Raw genomic sequence first — 21,882 nt, forward strand, 5'->3', positions numbered from 1 at the left:
CGATGATGCAAAAATGTCACAACATCTCATATGCACCCCATTTTTTACTCCCGTTTTGTATTTCAGGAGAGAGGGAGAAGGAGATGGGGAGAGAAAGAGAGAAAGTGCATTCTGGCTTGGAAGGGAACTTATGCTTTGAAGCTGACAAGTATAATTTGTCTTGAGACTGCCAAGCTCTTGGGTTGAGCCTTCATATTGGAAAAAAGAGACAGGCGAGATTAATCTGGGGCCTTCATTACTTACTCCATCTGGCCTGGCTTGGCACAGCCCCTTCCCTCTACAAACTGATTACTCCTTCAAAAGCCTCAGCAGAGTGGTCCCTAATGGGTTCCGACGTGGCAGGAATGGGGCTCACACAGCACAGAGATAAGGGCCCAGCAGCAGGGCCAAAACGCTTCCAGTGCTACAGCCCAGATGCTCCACCACAAAAGAAAGCAACGAACTGAAAGGGAGCCAAGGCCCCTGGGCCAGGGTGAACCTCAGGATTCCCAGGAGCACCTGGCTCCCCACAGTGGGGAGCAGCGGGAGCCGGGCTGACACGGACCGGACTGGTAACGTGGATTATTTGACTGGGGCGAGTTCCAATGACCATGGGCGCTTTTTAATCTGGCTTTACAGTCACACTGGGGATAGGAAGGTGCTCCAGGGAAGAGAAGAAGGTTGTTGTTTTTAGACATTTGCTAGTGAAATCCTGCTGCGGAGGCTTTCTCACATTCCCTCCCCCAGCTCCTTCAGCAGCGCAGTGTGGGAGGGGGAGAGGGAAGGGAACCGATGTTTACTAAGCACCCACAATGCTCCAGGCACAGTGTCAGGTGCACGGTGCCAGGCCATTCAGCACAAGCCTGAGAAATAGGTATTACTATTCTTTTTATTGAGAAAAGGTAAGGGCTTTGTCCTGAGTCACACGGTAAGTGACAGAGCCAGGATCTGAACAGGATGGTCTACCTGTGGGTCCGTGTTGGTGGTTGTGCTAGTCTGCACTCACAGCAAGTAGCAGCTGTGGGATTTGAGAGAAAGTATGAATAGGGAGAATCTTCCAAAGCACCAGGAGGTAGCAACTCTGTGGCCTGGGTCTTCTCTCCTAAGAGATTGTAAAATTTAAAAGCTGCAAAGGAGCGTTTGAGCCACTCTTGGAAAGAGAGCTCTTGAACAGAACACCAAACCAGATTCATCATTCGAGTTGGGGAGGAGGGTTGTTTATCTTGGATTGGGGGACTGCCAGTCTCTGGAACAAAGGCTCTGCTTCTCAGCTGCTTTGAACACACAGCTCCTTTAAAAAGCTGGCCCTGGGACTTGGCGTCCACGGCTTGAGAGGTCAAGGTCCAGCTCGATAGCTTCCAGGGTCTCAGGGAAGTCAGTGTGGGAGCCTTGATGAGTCAGAGACTGCACAACACTGCCATCTCCTGGGAGCAAGGTCCACTCTGGCCTGGTCAGACAGAATCCCAGCTCAAAATACCTGACTAAATCATGCATGAGGCTCTCTACCACCCCAGGGAACCTTCTGTGGTCATGTTATGAATCAGGATTGCCTGTGTTTGTGTATTAGATTACAAAGCCTGTGGAGATCGAAGGCATGGGTTTCCAAGTCAAACATTCAATCGTTCATTTTTTTTTCATTTGACAAATGTTTACTGAGCACCTATTCTGTGCCAAGCACTGTGCTAGGCACTGAGTACACAAGGATGATCAACATAAATGGTCGTGGCCAGGCGTGGTCTCTCATGCTGCTAATCCCAGCACTTTGGGAGACTTAGGCAGGAGGATCACTTGAGCCCAGGAGTTCAAGACCAGCCTGAGAAACATAGTGAGACCCTATCTCTACAAAAAATGAAACTAGCCAGATGTGGTAGTGCACACCTGCAGTCCCACCTACTCAGGAGGCTGAGGCAGGAGGATTGCTTGAGCCCAGGAGGTGGAGGTTGCAGTGAGTCATGATTGTACCACTGAACTCCAGCCTGAACAACAGAATGAGACTGTCTCAAAAGAAATAAAAATTTTAAAAAGACAAATGATCCTTAATTTCATGAAGCTTATAGTCCAGTGGTGAAGATGGACTGTAAATAAGGAATTATCTCGTGAACAAAGAATGTATTCGTTACTACTGCAATGAGTGCTGAGAAGGAAAAGCATTGGTGCTGCAGGAGTTTATATTGGAGAGGAGGATTGTAGGGGAACCCTGGCCTAGTCAGGCAGTCAGGGAAGCCTTTTCTAAAGACATGACCTACATGCAGACAGCTGAAGGATGTATAGGAATTAGCTAAGAACAACATGTGAGGAGGCCGTGAGATAAGAAGGAGCCTGGCCTGCTTGAAGAACTAAAAGAATGCCGGGCACGGTGGCTCACGCCTGTAATCCCAGCACTTTGGGAGGCCGAGGCGGGTGGATCACGAGGTCAGAAGTTCAAGACCAGCCTGGCCAAGATGGTGAAACCCTGTCTCTACTAAAAATACAAAAATTATCCGGGTGTGGTGGCGGGCACCTGTAATCCCAGCTACTTGGGAGGCTGAGGCAGAGAATTGCTTGAACCCGGGAGGCAGAGGTTGCAGTGAGCTGAGATCACGCCACTGCACTCCAGGCTGGGTGACAGAGTGAGACTCCAACTGAAAAAAAAAAAAAAAAAAAAAACTAAAAGAAGTTCTCTATTGATGGATCCCTGGGAGGAGGAAAACAGTAGTGTGAGGTGAGGAGATCACACAGGGCCTTGTCTTCGAGCGTCAAGTGAAGGATGTGGCTCTACACTGGTCAAGTCTCTTTTTGTTACATGGAACTCATTTAAGTAAAAAGGCAATGTGCTGGTTCATGTAGTTGAAGTTCCAGATATGGCTGAATCCAAGAGCCCAGGGTTTTCGTGGCGGGGCACAGTGGCTCACACCTGTAATCCCAGTGATATAGGAGTTAAGAAGAAATTATTTAGGCAGATAGTGAGGGTAAGGAAGTTCTCGGCAAGGTTTTCCTTTTAACGAAAAGCAGCCCCCAAATCATTTTCTTTTCTAACAAAGAGCAGCTTGTAAAATTGAGCTGCAGACATAGATAAGCAAGCTGGAAGACTGCAAGGGTGAATACCGGCAGTTGTGCCAATAGGAAAAGGCTACCTGGGACTAGGCATGTTCAAACTGTAGCCTTCATGTTCCCTTTTTGCCAGCCATGTTTACAGTAAGAAGCAGACAACATGGCGCCGGCCAAGTGGAAAGGCCATTTGCATAATAAGATGAGGATGGGGTGGCCAGCCTTCCCCCTCGCTATGTAAACGTCACGCCTGGACCAACTAATCTGTGAGCCTTACATAAATCAGATACCACCTCCTCAAGCCGGTCTATAAAATCTGGTGCACTCTGCCACAGGCCGGAATTCCCATTTGGGCCCCATCTCTCTCACAAGCCAGAGAGCTGTTCTCCTTTCTCTTGCCTATTAAACCTCCACTCCTAAACTCACTCCTTGCGTGTGTCCGTGTCCTTAATTGTCTTGGCACGAGACAATGAACCTCAGCTATTTACCCCAGACAACAACGATGGTTCACCAGCACTTTGGGGAGCCAAGGTGGGCAGATCACCTGAGGTCAGGAGTTCAAGACCAGCCTGGCAAACAAGGTGAACTCTCGTCTCTACTAAAAAAAAAAAAAAAAATACAAAATTAGGTGGGTGTGGTGGCACACACCTATAATCCTAGCTACTGTGGAGGCTGAGGCAGGAGAATCGCTTGAACCTGGGAGGCGGAGATTACAGTAAGCCAAGATCACACCATTGCACTCCAGCCTGGGCGACAAAAGCAAAATTCTGTCTCAAAAAAAAAAAGATTTTATTTTCCAGCCAGATGTGGTGGCATGCGCCTGTGGTCCCAAGTACTCAGGAGTCTGAGGCAGGAAGATCACTTGAGCCCAGGAGTTTGAGGCTGCAGTGGGCTATGATGGTGCCTGGGTGACAAAGTGAGACCCCATCTTCTAAAAAAAAGGAAAAAATTTAAAAAGACTTTCTTTTCCACTAATTTATTATCTCTGCTTGTTTCTGAATTTATTAGTTTACCTCATTCTCTCCTGCACTGACAGGATCTGTCAATCTGGTAGGAAAAAAGAGTCACTGATACTCATCAGGCCTATATCCTTGTAACCTATGATTCAAAAAGAAGGTTATCCCTTTACCTTCCATTTGGAAAAAACATAATGGAAAGGCTCTGATTGGTCCATCTTGGTTCACATGCCTACTCACTGGCCCAATCACTATGTCCACAGGGATGTGGTCCAATGATTAGTCTACGCTGGGCCAAGTTCCTGCCCCTGTAGCAGGAATGGGGGTGGAAGGGAAAGGAAGGAAGGCACTGTGACTGACAGCCCTGGGGCCACATGGAATCTGAGAGGAGTTTTGCCCCAGGAACAGAGTGCTGATTATAGAAGAGAAATGAGGAAGATTGTGGGATATCCAAAAACACTGACAAAACAATATTATAATGAACAAAAAGCTATAAGAAATTATTGAAAAGTTGCAAGTGAAAAACGACAAAAAAAATTTTTTATTGTTTTTTAAGATGACACTGGCTATTGTGAGGGTGGAATGGAGGGGCATGAGTGGAAGCAAAAGGACTTCAGATTCTGGGCACACTGAAACACCTCCCAGCTATCTATGAGTTACCCGGAAATACTCCATACACCACAGCAAAGGCCCTTGTAAATGCACAATAAAATTTGCAAGAAAGTATGAGAAATCCTCATGTGCCAAAGATAAGGTGGAAACAGGAAAACAAGGTTGAGTGAGAAGCTAAAGCTGTAGCTCCCTTAGAAAGTTCTTAGGTAAGTAGGGTGCGGTGGCTCACACCTGTAATCCCAGCACTTTGGGAAGCCGAGGTGGCCGGATCACCTGAGGTCAGGAGTTCAAGACCAGCCTGACCAACTTGGAGAAACCCCTGTCTCTACTAAAAATATGAAAATTAGCCAGGTGTGGTGGTGCATGCCCATAATCCCAGGTACTCGGGAGGCTGAGGCAAGAGAATCACTTGAACCCAGGAGGCAGAGGCTGCAGTGAGCCAAGATCACGCCATTGCACTCCAGCCTGGGCAACAAGAGTGAAACTTGGTCTCAAAAAAAAAGAAAAGAAAAGAAAAGAAAGTTCTTAGGTAACCAAGAGATTTGGATTTTAAGTCACATGGGGAAATAAGACAAGGTCTTGGGCCTAAATGAGATGGGTATTAGATCTGACATCCTTTCTCTCCACTACCCAAACCCCACCTAGAGCTGAGCACCTCAGCAAATGATGAAATGATGGACCGGGGGGAAAATGTACCCATCACCATGGAGAGATCATTTGTGTCTTGGCCTGGGCTCTGGGTAGAACAAAGCCATCTCTTTTGGGACTTTCTAAACATGAATATGTTCATGTGTTTGGGGTTAAACTTCATTCCACTTGCATGGTCCTATAATTCCTAAGCTGATAAATTAGCTTTAAAAAGGGTTCCAGGCTAGCTATACCCTTGAGGCATCTGTGAGAAACACACAACTTCTCCGGAGAAAGACCCTCCGCCTAGGATGCACAAGCACCCACAGAAAATGCTCTCTGAGCGCATGCCCACAATTCCAAGCTGGTGTCTTTAGCCAGTCCTTCACTTTTAGCTGGCTGCCAGCCATCTGGGCATTCCTGGCCCCCTCCCAGCCTGTTTCTGACCCTCCTAGTTTCTGTCCTCATCATTCCTCTTCCTGCCTGTGGCCTGAATTTAGCCAGCCAGAGACCTCATATTTGCCTCACTGTCTGGCTCAGACCTCCTGCCTCCCTCTTAACCTAGTTTGGGGTCCCCTTTGGTTATGAGGCTTTGGCTGCCCCCACTAACAATATTTCTCCACCACTTAGGCCCAGCCTGGCCTTGGGATTCTACATCCTGGTATAACCCCACATCCACGAATGACCTTACATCCAGGCATGACCCCACATGGATGATGGTCCTCTCTGTTTGCCCTGGCTTGGCTTACTAGACCCAGAGGGAACAGACAAATTAGAAGCATGTTCTGGGTTGGTCTTCATTACAGTCTGTGGCGACTTACAGAGGTGACGCGGCCGAGCACAGCCTGAGCTTCTCCTGACACCAGAACCCCTTCAAGTCAGGCAAGTGTTAGGCCGCTGGTGTGGGAAGCCACTCCTGACCTCCACCCACCTGAATCAAGGAGTGCATTCTCTGACCATCTTCCAGGAACCCGAATTCCTTCTCGCACCATGGCCGGTGGCGGTGAGGCTGGCAACACTGAATGCTGGCACTGAGTTCTGAGGTGGAAATCAAATAACTATCTGACTTAGAAAAACAGATCCAACACAGCAGTCTTTGTAAGAAAAGAAAGGCCCTGAGTGGGCCAGAAACACTGGGCTGGCAGCTCCGCCCTGCCCTGCAGTCAGGAGGAAGCAGCTGCTTGCCTACCTGAGAGATTAAGGCAGGGCCTTGACAGCCACTGCCAGGGCAGGATTCTCTGCCTGGACCCTGACAGGCCAGGTGAAGCCAGGCACCTTTCCCAGGCAGGCCCTGGGGGCATTGAAGGAGGGCGGCAACGAACCCTAAGAGTTCACATCTGGGGGTGTGCTTTGCTAATGGCAGAGATAGAAAGGTTGGCTCGGGCCCTGGGCTGTGTGCCCTGAACAGATGCCTTCACCCCTCTATTCCCACAGCTCTCAATGCACAGAGACCTCTATCCCAAGACCTGATGTAGGGAATTCCCATTATTGGTTTAATTACCTTTCTTCTTGCCTAATCTGTGGCTCTGATGTAGCAGTGTCTGGCACATTGTAGGGGCTCAATAAATAGCTATGAATGCATCATAGACTTCCATTTTCTTACTGTAGATAGAGGAGATTAAACCCTGTCTCTAAAAGACATTCATCTGCATACAGTTTAGCAGTGCCAGGGACAAGGGTTCAAAATCTGGCTCCGCCACTCACTAACTGGGACTTGCAGCAAGTTATTGAACCTTTCTGTGTTTCCCATCTGTAAAATGGGGATATTACAGTCCTCATCTCATAAAGGTATAGTGAGGTCACCTTTGCAAAGCACTTAGTTTGGGGGCATTTGCCTTGTGTTAAAATAAGAGCTCCATAGACACAAAAGGCCATGTATCACACAGTTCCGATGAGACAAAATGCTTAGAAGAGGAAAATCCTGTTGGGACATTATATTTTCCAAAAGTGGCTACACTAGCCCCCATCTCACGTACTGTTCTGCAATATGACCTTGCCACACTTCCAACAAGAGGTAGAGGGTAATTCCCCTCCCCTTGAATCTGGGCTGGGCTGAGTGAGTTGATGGTAATCAATTGGATATGGCTGAAGTGATGCTGCATGACTTCCAAAGGAAAGAAAGGAAAATACAGCAGCCACTGGACCCTCTTGGCATACTTGCTCTTGGGATACTCTCTTGGAAGCCAGCACCAAGCTGTGAGAAACCCAAACAACAAGGAGAGGTCATGTGCAGGTGTGAGATTTGACAATCCCAGCTGACCCAAGACATTGAGTCATACTAGACACGAGTGAAGAAGCCTCCAGATGACTCTAGTACTAGCTATTTGAATCATTCCCAGCTGTTTCAGTGTTTACAGGTGCTATGGTCTCAATGTGTGTCCCCCTGAACTTCATATGTTGAAATCCTGGTCTGGCGTGGTGGTTCATGCCTATAGTCCCAGCACTTTGGGAGGCCAAGGCAGGCGGATCACCTGAGGTCAGGAGTTCGAGACCAGCCTGACCAACATGGTGAAACCCCATCTCTACTAAAAATACAAAAATTAGCCAGGTGTGGTGGCACACGCCTGTAATCCCAGCTACTCGGGAGGCTGAGGCAGGAGAACTGCTTGAACTTGGGAGGCAGAGGTTGCAGTGAGCCAAGATTGTGCCACTGCACTCCAACCTGGGTAACAAGAGCAAAACTCCATCTCAAAAAAAACAAAAGAAAAAAGAAATCCTAAGCCCCAAGGTGGTGGTATTAGGACCTGCAGCCTATTGGGAGGTGATAAGGTTATGAAGGCAGAGCCTTCATGAATGGGACGAGTGCTCTTATAAAAGAGGTCCAAGAAAGACCCCTCACACCTTCCACCATGTGAGGACACAGCAAGACAGCACTACCAAAGCCAGAGAATGGGTCCTCACAAGACCAAATCTGCCTTGATCTCACATTTCCCAGTTCCATAACTGTGAGAAATAAATTTCTGTTGTGTCAGTTACCTAGTTTATGATGTTTTGTTATAGCAGACAGGCAGACTAAGATAGGAAATTGGTACTGAGAAGTGGGGGTGCTACTGTAACAATTACCTGAGATATGGCAGTGGCTTTGGAACTGGGTAATCAACAGAAACTGAAAGAATTCTGAGTTGCATGCTAGAAAATACTTACATTGCCATGTATTAACTACAAAAGGCAATTCTGGTAAGGGCTTAGAAAAAGAGGAGAGCTGGGCCAGGACAGTGGCTCATGCCTATAATCCCAGCACTTTGGGAGGCCGAGGCAGGTGGATCACCTGAGGTTGGGAGTTCGAGACCAGCCTGACCAACGTGGAGAAACCCTGTCTCTACTAAAAATACAAAATTAACTGGGTGTGGTGGCGCATGCCTATAATCCCAGCTACTCAGAAGGCTGAGGCAGAAGAATCGCTTGAACCTGGGAGGCAGAGGTTGTAGTGAGCCAAGATCGCATCATTGCACTCCAGCCTGGGCAACAAGAGCAAAACTCCTCTCTCTCTCTTAAAAAAAAAAAAGAGTAGAGCTGTAGAGAGAGCTTCAGTCTTCTTAAGGAATAGCTATATGGATGTGAGCAGAACATTGGTAGAAATGAAACTGCCTCCACAAAATTATAACTGAGACAGTGAAAGAGATCTAACCTAACCAACTCTTATCTTGCTTCTAACCTTTAAGCTGTCCTTGTTCCTTCCTGGGCATAGGCTGAACTAACTTTGGGAGGAACTTAGTTTATAGTTACAATTTTAAACAAAGATGACAACAGCCCTTTCCCAAAACAAACCTCCTTGCCTGGGGACTAGACTGCCTTTGTAGGACTAACAAATTAGCCACAAGATTAGAAATCATGTTAAGGAGTCATGCAGTTGGAGGATACAAGATTCTGACCTTCCCTAAACTGCTCCTAAGATCAGTGCTTGAGATATTTTGCAGACCCTCCACTTGATGGATCAGCTGGCACCACCCAGATCGATAAACTGGCTTATCTGATCTTGTGGCCCCCACCCAGGAGCTGACTCAGCGCAAGAGGAGAGCCTCAGTTCCCTATGATTTCATCTCTTACTTGACCAATCAGCACTCCTGGCTCACTGGCTTCTCCCACTCACCAAGTTGTCCTTAAAAATTCTGATCCCCAAATGCTTGGGGAGACTGATTTGAGTAATAATAAAACTCTGATCTCCCACACAGACAGCTCTGTAAGAATTACTCTTTCTCTATTGCAATTCCTCTGTCTTGAGAAATTGGCTCTGTCTAGGCAGTGGCAAACTGAACCCATTGGGCAGTTACAGAAACATGGACAGTGAAGACCATTCTAATAGGATCTCAGATAGAAATGAAGAACATGTTATGGGACAGTGGAGGAAAGGCCATGCTTCTTATAAAGTGGCAAGGAAGTTGGCTGAATTATGTTCATATTCTAGTGTTTTGTAGAAGGTCATGCTTGTGAGCAATGAAATTGGATATTTGACTGAAGAAATTCCAAGCAATATATAAAATGTGCTGTTTGGCTTCTCTTGAGTGCTTATAGTGAAATGTGCGAAGACAGAAACGATTTAAAGTTAATGAAACTGTTAACCAAAAGGGAACCAGAACCTAAAAATTTTGAAAATTCTCAGCCTATCCATATTAGAAAAAATCAGAAAGCTTGTTTGAGAGAGAACATGAAGGGTGTGGCCAAGTTTGATAAGGAAGTTAGTTCAGAGGGGCCATCTCAATCAAAGCTAGAAGCTATTCATCCAGACAATGGGGAGATTAGACTCCCATCTAAACAGAAGCCAGGACCTATTGTGCAAGACAATGGAATAACCCCGAAGGCATTTTGGAGATCATCAAGGCTGCCCCCTCACTTCACAGGTCCAGACTGCAAGGGACTGGGGGAACAGAACAATTTCAAGGCTCTGCTCTTTGCCAAGCTCTTTGGCTGCCCCAAGTTCAGCTCTAGTGAATTCAAGTGCATAGTGGTACTCTGTAGCTGCTCCTCCTCCAGAGGGCACAGAGAGTAAACTTTGGGAGTGTCCACAAGATGCCACCTTCACCAGCACACAGAGTATACAAGCCAAGGAGGCATTATTCCCTCCATCAAGATTTCAAAGGATGGAACTACCCAGAGCCTCAGGTGTGTGACCCAGGCAGAGGGCTGCCAAGAGGGCTGGGCCACTGCAGAGTCCCTACTAGGTCAATGTCTAGTAGAGCTGCTGTCAGACCAGTAGAACCGCCTATATGTGATTCCAGCCTGGGAGAACTATAGGCACTTGACTAAAACCCATGAGAGCTGTAGCATGGGCTGTACCCAGCAAAGCCACGGAAGTAGGGCCATCTGGAGCCTGAGGTCCCAATCCCTGCCCCAGCATGTCCAGCAGGTTGGATGGCAAACCAAAGATTATTCTCAGTCTTAAGATTTAACATTGTTGGCCAGCTTAGGTTTCAGACCTGGGTCCTGAGACCTGTTACCCCTCTTCTTTCCTGTATCTCCCTTTTACAACGGGAATGTCTATACTATGCCTATCCTACCGCTGTATTTTGAAAACACGTAACATTTGATTTCATAGGTTTACAGCTGGAGAGTAAATTTGCCCCAGGATGAGTTGCACCTTAAGCCTCACCCATATCTGATTTAGCTGATATTTAGAAAAGACTCTGGACTTCAGACTTTTGAGTTGATGACAGAATAAATTAAGACTTTTGAGGCTAATGGGTTGGAATAAGTATATTATGCATGTAAGAAGAACATGAAATTTGGGGACCCAGGACCAAAGCCTATGGTCTGAATGTTTGTGTCCTCCCAAAATTCATGTTGAAATCTTAATCCCCAAGGTGATGGCAGTGGGTGATGGGCTTCTGGAAGGTGATTAGGTCATGAGGGTGGAGCCCTCATGAAGGAGATTAGTGTCTTTATAAAAGAGGCCTGAGAGAGACCTGTTGCCCCGTCCACCATGGGAGGACACAGCAAGAAGGCACCATGTATGAGCTAGAAAGTGGGCCCCTACCAGACACTGAATCTGCTGGTGCCTTGATCTTGGACTTCCCAGCCTTCAGCACTATAAGCAATTTCTATTGTTTACAAAACAACCAGCTTATAGTATTTTGTTATAGCAGCCCAAACAGACAAAGATACCAGATAAGGCCTCAGACATTGTGGAGCAGAGACAAGCTTGTATCTCCACTGTGCCCTGACTGACTTCTTGACCCGCAGAGTCTGTGAGCATCATAAAATCATGCAAAAGTTTAATACCATTAGATTTTGGGGTACTTTGTTATACAGCAAAGGTTGAACAGAAAAAAAAAAAATCCAAACATCCAAGGGTGATTGGAGGTGGCTGGTCTGCTTTCTCCTTCATCATTAGTGGGACTCTGCACAAATCACATAAACTCTCAAAACTTCCATTTCTTTATCTGGGATAATAATAGCCCTCCTACCATCATGTAAAAATGAAGTCAGAAACCAATGAAGATGAAGCTTTTATGAAATGACACCGTCATGAGAAGCAAAGAGATTGCTACTCGTAACTAGCCTTTCTGTTAATTGGAGAGCTGCACTCAGTGAATCACATAAGACATGCTTTCTGGAAAATAGTTATTAACCCACACCCACAATGACAACTTACTGGATGGAGGTGGAGCTTTCATATTTGGTGAAAACCAAACCAAAGCCCTCCACGGTTTCCATAGGACGATCAGACAGACATGAGACATTCTCCCGCCAGTGACCTCACTTGTTTTGGATAATGACACACTGACTTGTGGGAATGCTTCTTGTTCTGATAATGGGAACTGAGAAGAGCCTCTCAGACTTCCAGAAATAGATGCTCAGAGGAGAATCCCCATGCCAGCATGACGCCCAGTGCCAGGGTACCCACTTACCCATCATGGGTTCCTTTCCGTGAATCTGCTCAGAGGGGGGCTTTGGGGATTGAGGCTGGTTTTATTGATTCTGTTCCTTAAAGCACTCATTTCTGTAGTCAGTAGAACTCTTCCCCAACTATACCCCCCAATTAATTTTGTAGCAGTGGGAGATAAAATGTGTTTTAACATTTAAATTAAACGTTTTCTTCAAAGTGACCATGACACATAACTCCCATCTATTGCCAGTACCCTCCTGCCCGCCTCTCCTGGGTGCTTTCTCACTTGCAGCCTCTAACACTTTTTGAAAGAGTTCTTGGTTAACCAGTGACTAGCTATGGAAGTTGCTCAAATCACTTGTCACCTGTAAAATTGAGACAATCCTGCCTCATAGGTCAGGGAGATTCCAGCATAATGAAACATTCTGCCATGCAACTAGTAGATTTCATTCACTCATTCTGAAAATATTTAATGAGGCTTTTGTTATGTGCCAGACACAGGCCTAGATCCTGGGTAAACACTGGTGAAAAAGGCAGTCTCTGCCATGTAGGAGTTCCCAGGGCAGTAGAAGAAATGGGAAGTAAACAGGTTATGAACATAGAGTGGGATAAGTGCCTCGAAGGGGGAAATAGAGGTGATAGGAACACCAGAAAAAGCTCCCAAACCAGACACTGGAGGCTCAGAAAGCACTTCTTGGAGGAAACGATGTTTAAATTGAGACCTGAGGAACAAGTAGGAGTTGGGAGAATATGGCGGATGGTGGAATGGAGGGGAAAGGTGGAGAATGTAGTGGAGGGTGGGATGGAGGGGAAAGGTGATTCAGGTGGAAAGAAGAGCAGCTTCCAAGGCCTGGGGGCAGGAGAGAGGTGCCATGGTTCCCCACGACTGAAGCTTGGAATGTAAGGCTGTGAGTAGGGGGAGAGGAGCGGGAAGTGACAGGCAGGTGAGTCACACGGACCTGGAGGCTACACAAGGGCCTCTGCACTTCAACATTTGAAAGAGTACTTAGCTGGTGGTGTGGAGAATGGATCAGAAGGGGCAAGTGGGGAGGCCAGAAGGCCATGGGGTGCCCCCGCCAAAGCCCACAGGCCATGCAGTGAGTCCTGCATGAAGGCTGTTATACTCATATCCAACCCCCTCTGCTGGGGGGGTTCAGAACGCAGAAACACAAGGGGGGCACCTCTTACTCATGGTAATATGTTTTCTGGAGAATTCTTATAAGCAAGGCCAGCTTCTAATGAGTCAACAAGAAACGTTGAAGAAAGCAGCATGGCAGAGGAGGCAGAGGGACCCTGTCCTCAAGCCTGGCCTTGAAGGGCCAAGGAGATGACACTCCCCAGAACCACAGTGAGCTTGGCCTCTGCTTTCACTCCCTATGAGGCAGAGCCCAGCCACTGGAAGCCTGGCCACTGTGTAGGCCTGGGGCACATCACTGAACAGGAAACTGCTTCTCTGAGAGAATAGCTGAATGTCAAGAGGGAGAGAAAAAGTGAAATTTCAGAATTGGGCCCCAAACAGTTCCAACCCAATTTTCTCACTGTAATTCTCACCACACCCCAAAGAAAACAAGCCTGACTCACAGACCACATCAACGCTGGAAGGCGGGGAAGCCTGGCTGGGTTCTGCTGCCCACCTCTCAGGACTCCTCTCCCGCACTCCCTGGGGCACACACACTGCGGCATCTCTTTGGAAGCCCTGGAGAGAGACAGTGATCCTTACTACCCACACCCACCTCCACTGCCCCATGGCTCCAGCCACCTCCTTCTTCCTCCCCTGAGCTTTTAACTTCCAAGCTGTTGCCAAGTGGAGGCAGGAAAAGCAGTTGAAATACGATCAGGGAGGAGGAAATTTTTGAAGCCATTCCAGGGGCCACAGAACTGGGAGTATCCGCAGCTGATTCAAGAGATGAGGAGGCAGAAAAGGGTCAGGAAACATGAACGATACTTAGGGTCGGAATTCCAGTTCCATCACACGGTAGCTGAGAACCTGGGGCAAATTAATGAGCTTCGGTTGAGCTTCAGTTGCCTCAATTGGAAAGTGAGAAGAATGATGTCTCGCTTCGAGGCATCGAAAGCATCTAGCCCAACATCTGAGATAGAATAGGTGCTTGGAGAATATGTAGGTTTTACCTACACAACTCATAAGATTTATCCCATACAGTTTCTACTTGTGCTAGACTCGATTCCCCTGGCAAGTCTTACAGGCAGCTTGATGGCATGGGCTCTGTGTTATACAGCTCTTCCTCCCAAGCACCTCACACTTAATGTGGGTCAATACATATTTCCGGGCTGACTGATACATCCAGATATCCAGATCTCTGCAGGAGCTAATATAATGCCAAAATAACAGATTCTTTGGCATCCAGAGCACACAGTATCCCCCTTTAATGCGTAAAGCACAGGGGGATTTACACACCTTTCTTCCACGTTAGGTGTAGCCTAGAAGTAGCCAGTCCGTAGAAGAAATCTGAAGTGGTTTGAACCCTGTAGGGCTGGAGCTGCACTGTCTGGGAGCATCTACCACTCCCCAGCAGTGTGATCTTGGTTGAGTAACTGAACCTCATCTGTAAAATGGGAATATTCAGAGTACCTACCTCAGAGTTGTCAGGAAGATTTAAAGAATATATGGAAAGCACTCAGAAAGAATATATGGAAAGTGCCTGGCAAGGGGTTAACGTTCCAGACAAACTCATCACCACCACCACCATCATTGTCATCATTGTCAAAGCATGGTTTTGTTTGCTGAGCTGGCAACAATGGAAATCTTACCCCAGATAAAGATCCTGCCACCTGTATCAGGGAGTCCATACTGAGTAGGGGAGGGGTACAGAGCTGGGCTGACTTTTTAGAATAGCCCATATGGCAAGGTGACTTTGTGGAAGTACCTTGGAAATGTAAAATGTGTTACAAATATTAGTGTTACAGTTTTTGTTTTTCCTGTATATACAGTACTTTAAAATCTAAAAATGGTATCATAAACATAATTCTAGTTGTCACTTATTTAACAATGTACCATGCACTAGATACTGTGCTCACTGCTTTACACAAATGTACTCACTTAAGGTACTCAACAATTATAAAGGTAGAACTACTTTCATCCCCACTTTAAGGATAGGGTAATGATATTCAAAAGTCACTCAGGGTCTCAAGTGGGATTCAAACTTGGGTCTGTTGGCTCTCAAGTCTATGCTTATTTAACTATAATATACTCATGGATGGAATATAAGTGTTCTGAGCTGAATAAGATGCCAGTGGGCTCAGATTTTTGGCCAAATGTCAGTAACCCTGCTCTCAGATTCTGAGGGTTCTGCCTCCATCCCTTCAATAAGCGTCAAGGCATCTCCGCACTGCAGAGCACGTACCAGTGCTTTGCTATTTAAGCACTAGGAAGAGGAAAATCACTCTTCCTTTCCCTTGTTCCAAGTTAACCATGTCAAGCTTGATTTGTCTACCTTGGAAGAATCCAGAGCTCAGTTGACCCTGCTAAGATTTTAAATTACAATTCTTTTAAAATTTATGTTACTTTTTAGAATATTCAGGACAATAAAAAAAAATACAGTTCTTGAGTCTAAGGATTTGCAACCTAGCCTAGAGACCATTTCATTTTCTGACTAGGACATGAAAACAAAATACAATACTCCCCACCTTCTAAAAAAAAAAAATTGTTTTTCTTTCTAAAATCAAAAAAGTACTTTGCAGTTAAGAAAAAAAGACGACAAGCAATTGTAGCTTATTTTCCTTTATTATCCCAAAATATCTGTGTGAATGGGACAATGTCGCAAAACAAGGCAGAAATCTGTAGCCAAGTACGTCTCACTCAGAGGAAAGAACTGATTGGACAGAAGGCACCAGAAATTGCATTTTATCGGGTTACATGTAAACAGGAAATGGGGGGAAAGATTCACAAAAGAGAAAGGAACTTGCACCATCATTTCATTGCCACATCCTAAGGATGAAGAATGGCCTCACTCACTGCTGATGCTCCACCTGTAGCTTACATTGTAGTGTAAACTGTACCTGATGGCTAAGGAGACAAATACCCACACAGCAGCAATGCAGGGGGGCATGAAAAGGAATTGAGATTGATCTAAGCCCGCAGGTCCTCTTTCCCTCACAGCTCCCAAGGGCATCTTGTTTGGCAGTGCCTTGTAAATGCACTGCTCGTCAACTGGTTAGTGAAAAAGTCAAATCCTAAAATGCTTGGTGAATACATTTTGTTTCTGTCATGCTCTTCAATCAGATGACTTGGATGGGTCCGGGGGTGGAGGGACGTACCACATCAGGCCTCTCTTCTTAGGTGATGACAGTGGGTGCAGTGCGTCCCGTCCTCTCCTGCAGTTGGGACACTTTCAGAGCAATGGAAATAAGGGGGGCCAACATGACCTGAGGAAGACATAGAGAGAAGCTTTTCCATCACTTCCTCTAAACACAGATGCTTAGCTCCAAACCCGTATGTCTGACTGCCTACTTCCAGGTCTCCAAGGCTCCTCAAACTCCACAAATCCAAAAACAAACACATGTTATTTCCCCTAATACCTAGTTCCAGCAGTTTCTATTTCAGTGGATCAACACTACAGTCTTTCATGTAAAGTGAACAACTAGGAGTTGCTCCTGACATCTTCCTCTGCATTTTCCCCATGCCCAGTCCATGAGCAGGCCTAAATGACTTTTCCCCGCTAAATCTCTCTCCATGGCCCCCTTTTCTCTCCACTCTCCTGCTGTTAAGTCTTGCTAAGTCAATGTCCTGTCTCTTACCTGGAGCAGTGAGTGCCTCCACATCCACTTGTGCATCTTCCAATTTCTTTCCCACACTGTACCCAATGGGACTGATGTGGTTTGGCTCTGTGTCCCCACTCAAATCTCATCTTGTAGCTCCCATAATTCCCAAGTGTTGTGGGAGGGACCCGGTGGGAGATGATTGAATCATGGGGGTGGGTCTTTTCTGTGCTGTTCTCATGATAGTGAATGGGTCTCATGAGATCTAATGGTTTTAAAAACAGGAGTTTCCCTGCACAATTTCTCTCTTTTGCCTGCTGCCATTCATGTAAGACATGACTTGCTCTTTCTTGCCTTCCACCATGATTGTGAGGCTTCCCCAGCCACGTGAAGTGTAAGTCCAATTAAACCTCTTTCTTTTGTAAATTGCCCAGTCTCAGGTATGTCTTTATCAGCAGTGTGAAAACAGACTAATAGAGGAATCTTTTTTTTTTTTTTTGAGATGGAGTTTCACTCTTGTTGCCCAGGCTGGAGCGCAATGCTGCGATCTTGGCTCACCGCAATCTCTGGCTCCCAGGTTCAAGCAATTCTCCTGCCTCAGCCTCTCTAGTGACTGGGATTACAGGCATGCGCCACCACGCCCGGCTAATTTTGTATTTTTAGTAGAGATGGGGTTTCTCCATGTTGGTCAGGCTGGTCTTGAACTCCCGACCTCAGGTGATCTGCCTGCCTTGGCCTCCCAAAGTGTTGGGATTACAGGCGTGAGCCACCGCACCCAGCCTAATACAGGAATCTTTAAAAATGCAACAACCCCTCCCCACATCTACTTCTCGCTTAAAGAAAAAAAAAAAAAAGAGAATTCTGTTGCTTAATAAATGCTTTCAATATTTAAAAAAAAAAAAAAAACTACTAATCTGGTTGAACTGCCCATTTTACAGATGAGAAAACTGATACCCAAAGAGATGAAGTGATTTGACTAAATGACTCAATAGCAGAGCCAGGAGTAGTACATTTTCTACTGCTGACTGCTACTTTTTCTTATCTAAATCTCCACCGATCCATTATACCTGTATAAGGAGAATCAACTCCACCTGCTGAAACTACCACATTTCCCCTTAGGGCTTGGGCAGTCCCCACAAAGTGCTGATGGCCTAGCAGCTGCAGAATAAGGAAAGGCAGCTCCCCGGCTAGATGGTGATACACCTGGGCATTGCGGGAACCTCACACCATCCACTGCCATTCCACCTGCTGAGGACTATGGTTCAGAGGAAACAAATTTCATTCACTCTTTGAATCTACCATGTGCCAGGCATTTATCTTGATGATCAAAAGACAAACACAATTTCCTTCTTCCTTTTCTCTTGTGCTATTAAGTGTCTATAATGCAGACCCCATTGCCTTTGGTTGAAGTTTTAGGGATGCCTACAACACAACAAGGTACTGGTGATGACTGAAACTGGGGCCTGGCCACTGGAAAAAATGTAAAAGTGAAGCATTCTCTCATGTCCCACTTTCTGTAATAAAAGCAACTATACTACTCATGTGAGGTACCTACAATGGTCAAATTCACAGACACAGGAAGGAGAAAGGTGGTACCAGGGATTGTGAAAAGGGAGAAGTGGGGAGGTGCTGATCAATGGGTATAGAGTTTTAGTTTTGGGGAAAAAAAGTTTTAGAGATATGTTGGACAACAATATGAATATGTACAACATTACTAAACTATATACTTAAAAATGGTTATAATAGCAAATTTTATGTTACGCTTAAAATTAGACTGAAAGAACTAAGAGAGCTGCTTATTCTGAAAAGTTAATCCTATATGCCAGCCACAGTGTTTAAACATTTTACATTTATTATCTCCTTAAACCCCGGTAACAACTAGATGAAGTAGGTATTACTCTGCCATTTGACAGACAAGGAAACCAAGATTCATAAAATTGTAACAACTTACCCAGGGACACACAGTTATTAAGTGGCAGGAATAGAATTTAAAACAAGATCTCTTTAACTTTGCTCAAAACCACTATGCCAGGGGTTTCCAAATGAGTTCCACAGGATTTTAATTAGGTGTTAAAAGAAAAAAGCCTTTGTGGAAAAATAAGCATGGCAAATGCTATTTATTTTATTTTACTTTCAAATTTTTAATAAAAATTGTTTATGTTTAAGGTATATAATATGATGTCTTAATATACAAATACATAGTGAACTGATTACTAGAGTCAAGCCAACTAACATTATCAATCTTGTCACCTACTTACCTTTTTTGTTGTGGTGGTGATAGTGAGAACAATTAAGATGTATTCTCCTAGTACATTTCAAGTGTTATTCATTATAGCCATCATGTTGTACATTCCATCTCTAGAACTGCTACATCCTACATAACTGAAATTTTGTACCCTTTGGACCAATATCTCTCCATTTTCCCCATTCACTACCCCCTAGTAAGCCCCTTTCTGCTGTTTCTATGAGTTTCACTTTTTTTAGATCCCACATACAAGTGAAATCATGCAGTATTTGCCTTTCTGTGTCTGGCTTATTTCACTTAGCATAATGTCCTCCAGGTTCATCCATGTTATTGCAAATGGCAAGATTGGCAAGATTTTGGTTTTTGTTGTTTTAAGGCAGAATAATTTTCCATTGTGGTATACACACACACACACACACACACACACACACCACAATGTCTTCATTCATCTGTAGATGGGCACTTAGGCTGGTTCCATATCTTGACTATTGTGAATAATATTGAATGAACAAGAGAGAACAGATATTTCTTCGACATATTTATTTCAGTTCCTCTGAATATATACCCAGAAGAGGGATTACTGGATCGTATATTAGTACTAAAATATTTTTAACTTTTTGAGGAACCTCCATACTTTTGGTTATTCCAAAATAGCTATACCAATTTATATTCCCACCAATAGTGTCTGATGGTTCCCTTTTCTCCACATCCTTCCCAACACTTGTTATCTTTTGTCTTTTTGAGAACAGTCATCCTAACAGGTGTGAGGTGACAGCTCATTGTGGTTTTGATTTTCATTTCCCTGATGATTAGTGAGGTGGACCACCTTTTCATACGCCTGTTGGCCATTTGTATGTTTTCTTTGAAGAAATGTCCTTCAGCAAATGCTATGTAAACAGGCACCTTTACTGCAAGTCTTCTCAGCACCCTCTTTTTTTCTTTCCTTTTCTTTTTTTAGAGATGGGGTCTTGCTATGTCACCAGGCTGAAGCGCAGTGGGTATTCACAGATGCGATCCCACTACTCATCGGCATGGGAGTTTTGACCTGCTCTGTTTCCAACTTGGGCCGGTTCACCCCTCCTTACGCAACCTGGTGGTTCCCCTCTCTCGGGAGGTACCATATTGATGCCAAACTTAGTGCAGACACCCGACAGGCGTAGCACACTATAGCCCAGAACTCCTACGCTCAAGTGATCTTCCTGCCTCAGCTTCCTGAGTAGCTGGGACCACAGGTGTAGGCCACCATGTCCGAATTCTTGGAGCCTTTATGGTGCATTGTATGCTGTGAATCACCAAGAAGGGGCTAATATACCACAACACTTCCCCAACTTTTTTTAAGCTATGGAGCTCTGGTTGAGATGAGGATTGTGAAAAACACTTAAAGAAACTGTCCTGTCCTTCACTGTTTCCCCTTGGCTCCTCTATTTTTGGGGGTTGTCCTTCAAGTTCACTGTCCCACCCTTTGCTCCCAGAGTCCCTCCTTACTCTGATATACTTCTGAAGACTTTTGGGGGAATGGCTGAGGAACCCAGCTCACCAGGCTGCAGGTCTGCAGACTGTTCTGTGAAGACACATGAAACTGCCTCTCCCTGCCCCCACCAAATCTAAGACCCAGTGTGTGTTCTGCCCAAGCAGGTGATCAGACCAAACACAGCAACAAAAGGCTGGGGACAGAGCAGAACACCAGATGAGGGGCTGATTTAAAGATCGATTATCCTGGGTTGGGTGCAGTGGCTCACACATATAATCCCAGCACTTTGGGAGGCTGAGGTAGGAGGATTACTTGAGGCTAGGAATTCAAGACCAGCCTAGGCAATGTACTAAGACCTCCTCCCTATGAAAAGAAAAAAAAAAAAAGAAATGAGCAGAGCATGGTGGCACGTGCCTATAATCCGAGCTACTCAGGTAGCTGAGGTAGGAGGATTGCTTGAGCCCAGAAGGTGGATGTCGCAGTGAGCTGAGATTGTGCCATTGCACTCCAGCCTGGGCAACAGAGTGAGACCCTGTCTCAAAAAAAAAAAAAAAGAGAGATTCATTATCCTTACTAGGCATGTAAACCTATTAACTGTTGCTTAACTTTTCTGTGCCTCAGTTTCCTTATCTGTAGCAGGGAGAATAATAGTCTAAGTTATTTGAGAATTAAATGAGTATATTTTCATAATGGGCTTACAACAGAGCCTGGCAAACCATAAATGCTCAGAAAATTTTTTATTTTTAATTAATTAATTAATTTTTGATATAAGGTCTCACTCTTGCTCAGGCTGGAGTGCAGTGGTGTGATCTTGGCTCACCGCAGGCTTGACCTCCTGGGCTCAGGTGATCCTCCCACCTCAGCCTCCCTATTTTTATTATTATAATTATTATCTATAATGTTGACAAGGAGAAAGAAACATGGAAGAAAGTAAGCACAGCTGGTACCTTGTTGAGTCATTTGAGAAATGGGCATTGAAACACAGGCTCAATGGGAAACTATCATTCCCTTGAACAGAATGAACTAACCAGGGCACAGGGCTGGGCGTTACCTGGGGGTCCTGGTTAATCTTGGCAACGTCCTTCTCATAGCTATCAACGTACAGCCGAATGGTGGCCCCGGCACTCCCAGTGCCGCTCAGTCGGAAGATGATTCGAGAACCGTCTGTGAAAATGAGCCGCAAGCCCTGGAAAAGATAAGCAGAGATTTTTTTCCCCATATGCTGGGAGATTGAAGGCTGGCAAATTATGAGGGGTCTATTTGGGGATGTAATTTCATCCATACTTGATCATTGGAGGGTTAAATCCTTGATAAATGGCAGCAGCTGCACCTTGTGAGCCTGCCTTCCGTCACCCTCTCTGCATCCAGCTGATGGGGGCTTAGCTACGGTGGGAGAAGCATTTCCAGGGTCAGGGGAGACCTGACC

The 21,882-nt window shown here is 45.5% G+C and overlaps 1 protein-coding gene across 1 annotated transcript in view; it reads right to left on the minus strand.

Annotated features, from left to right (window-relative positions):
- Window positions 1–15,747: 15,747 nt before the first annotated feature.
- The window catches only part of PGM1 (phosphoglucomutase 1), a 69,213-nt gene continuing 63,078 nt past the window's right edge, over window positions 15,748–21,882 (minus strand). The window contains exons 10-11 of the mRNA XM_003809143.6: window positions 21,508–21,642; window positions 15,748–16,407 (exon numbers count right to left, since the gene is read on the minus strand). Coding sequence (XP_003809191.4) covers window positions 16,318–16,407; window positions 21,508–21,642 — 225 coding nt within the window. The 3' untranslated portion in view covers window positions 15,748–16,317. The remainder of the gene's footprint in view (window positions 16,408–21,507; window positions 21,643–21,882) is intronic.

The sequence above is a fragment of the Pan paniscus genome, chromosome 1 (assembly GCF_029289425.2).
Source record: "Pan paniscus chromosome 1, NHGRI_mPanPan1-v2.0_pri, whole genome shotgun sequence".
In the NCBI taxonomy this organism is placed as follows: Eukaryota; Metazoa; Chordata; class Mammalia; order Primates; family Hominidae; genus Pan; species Pan paniscus.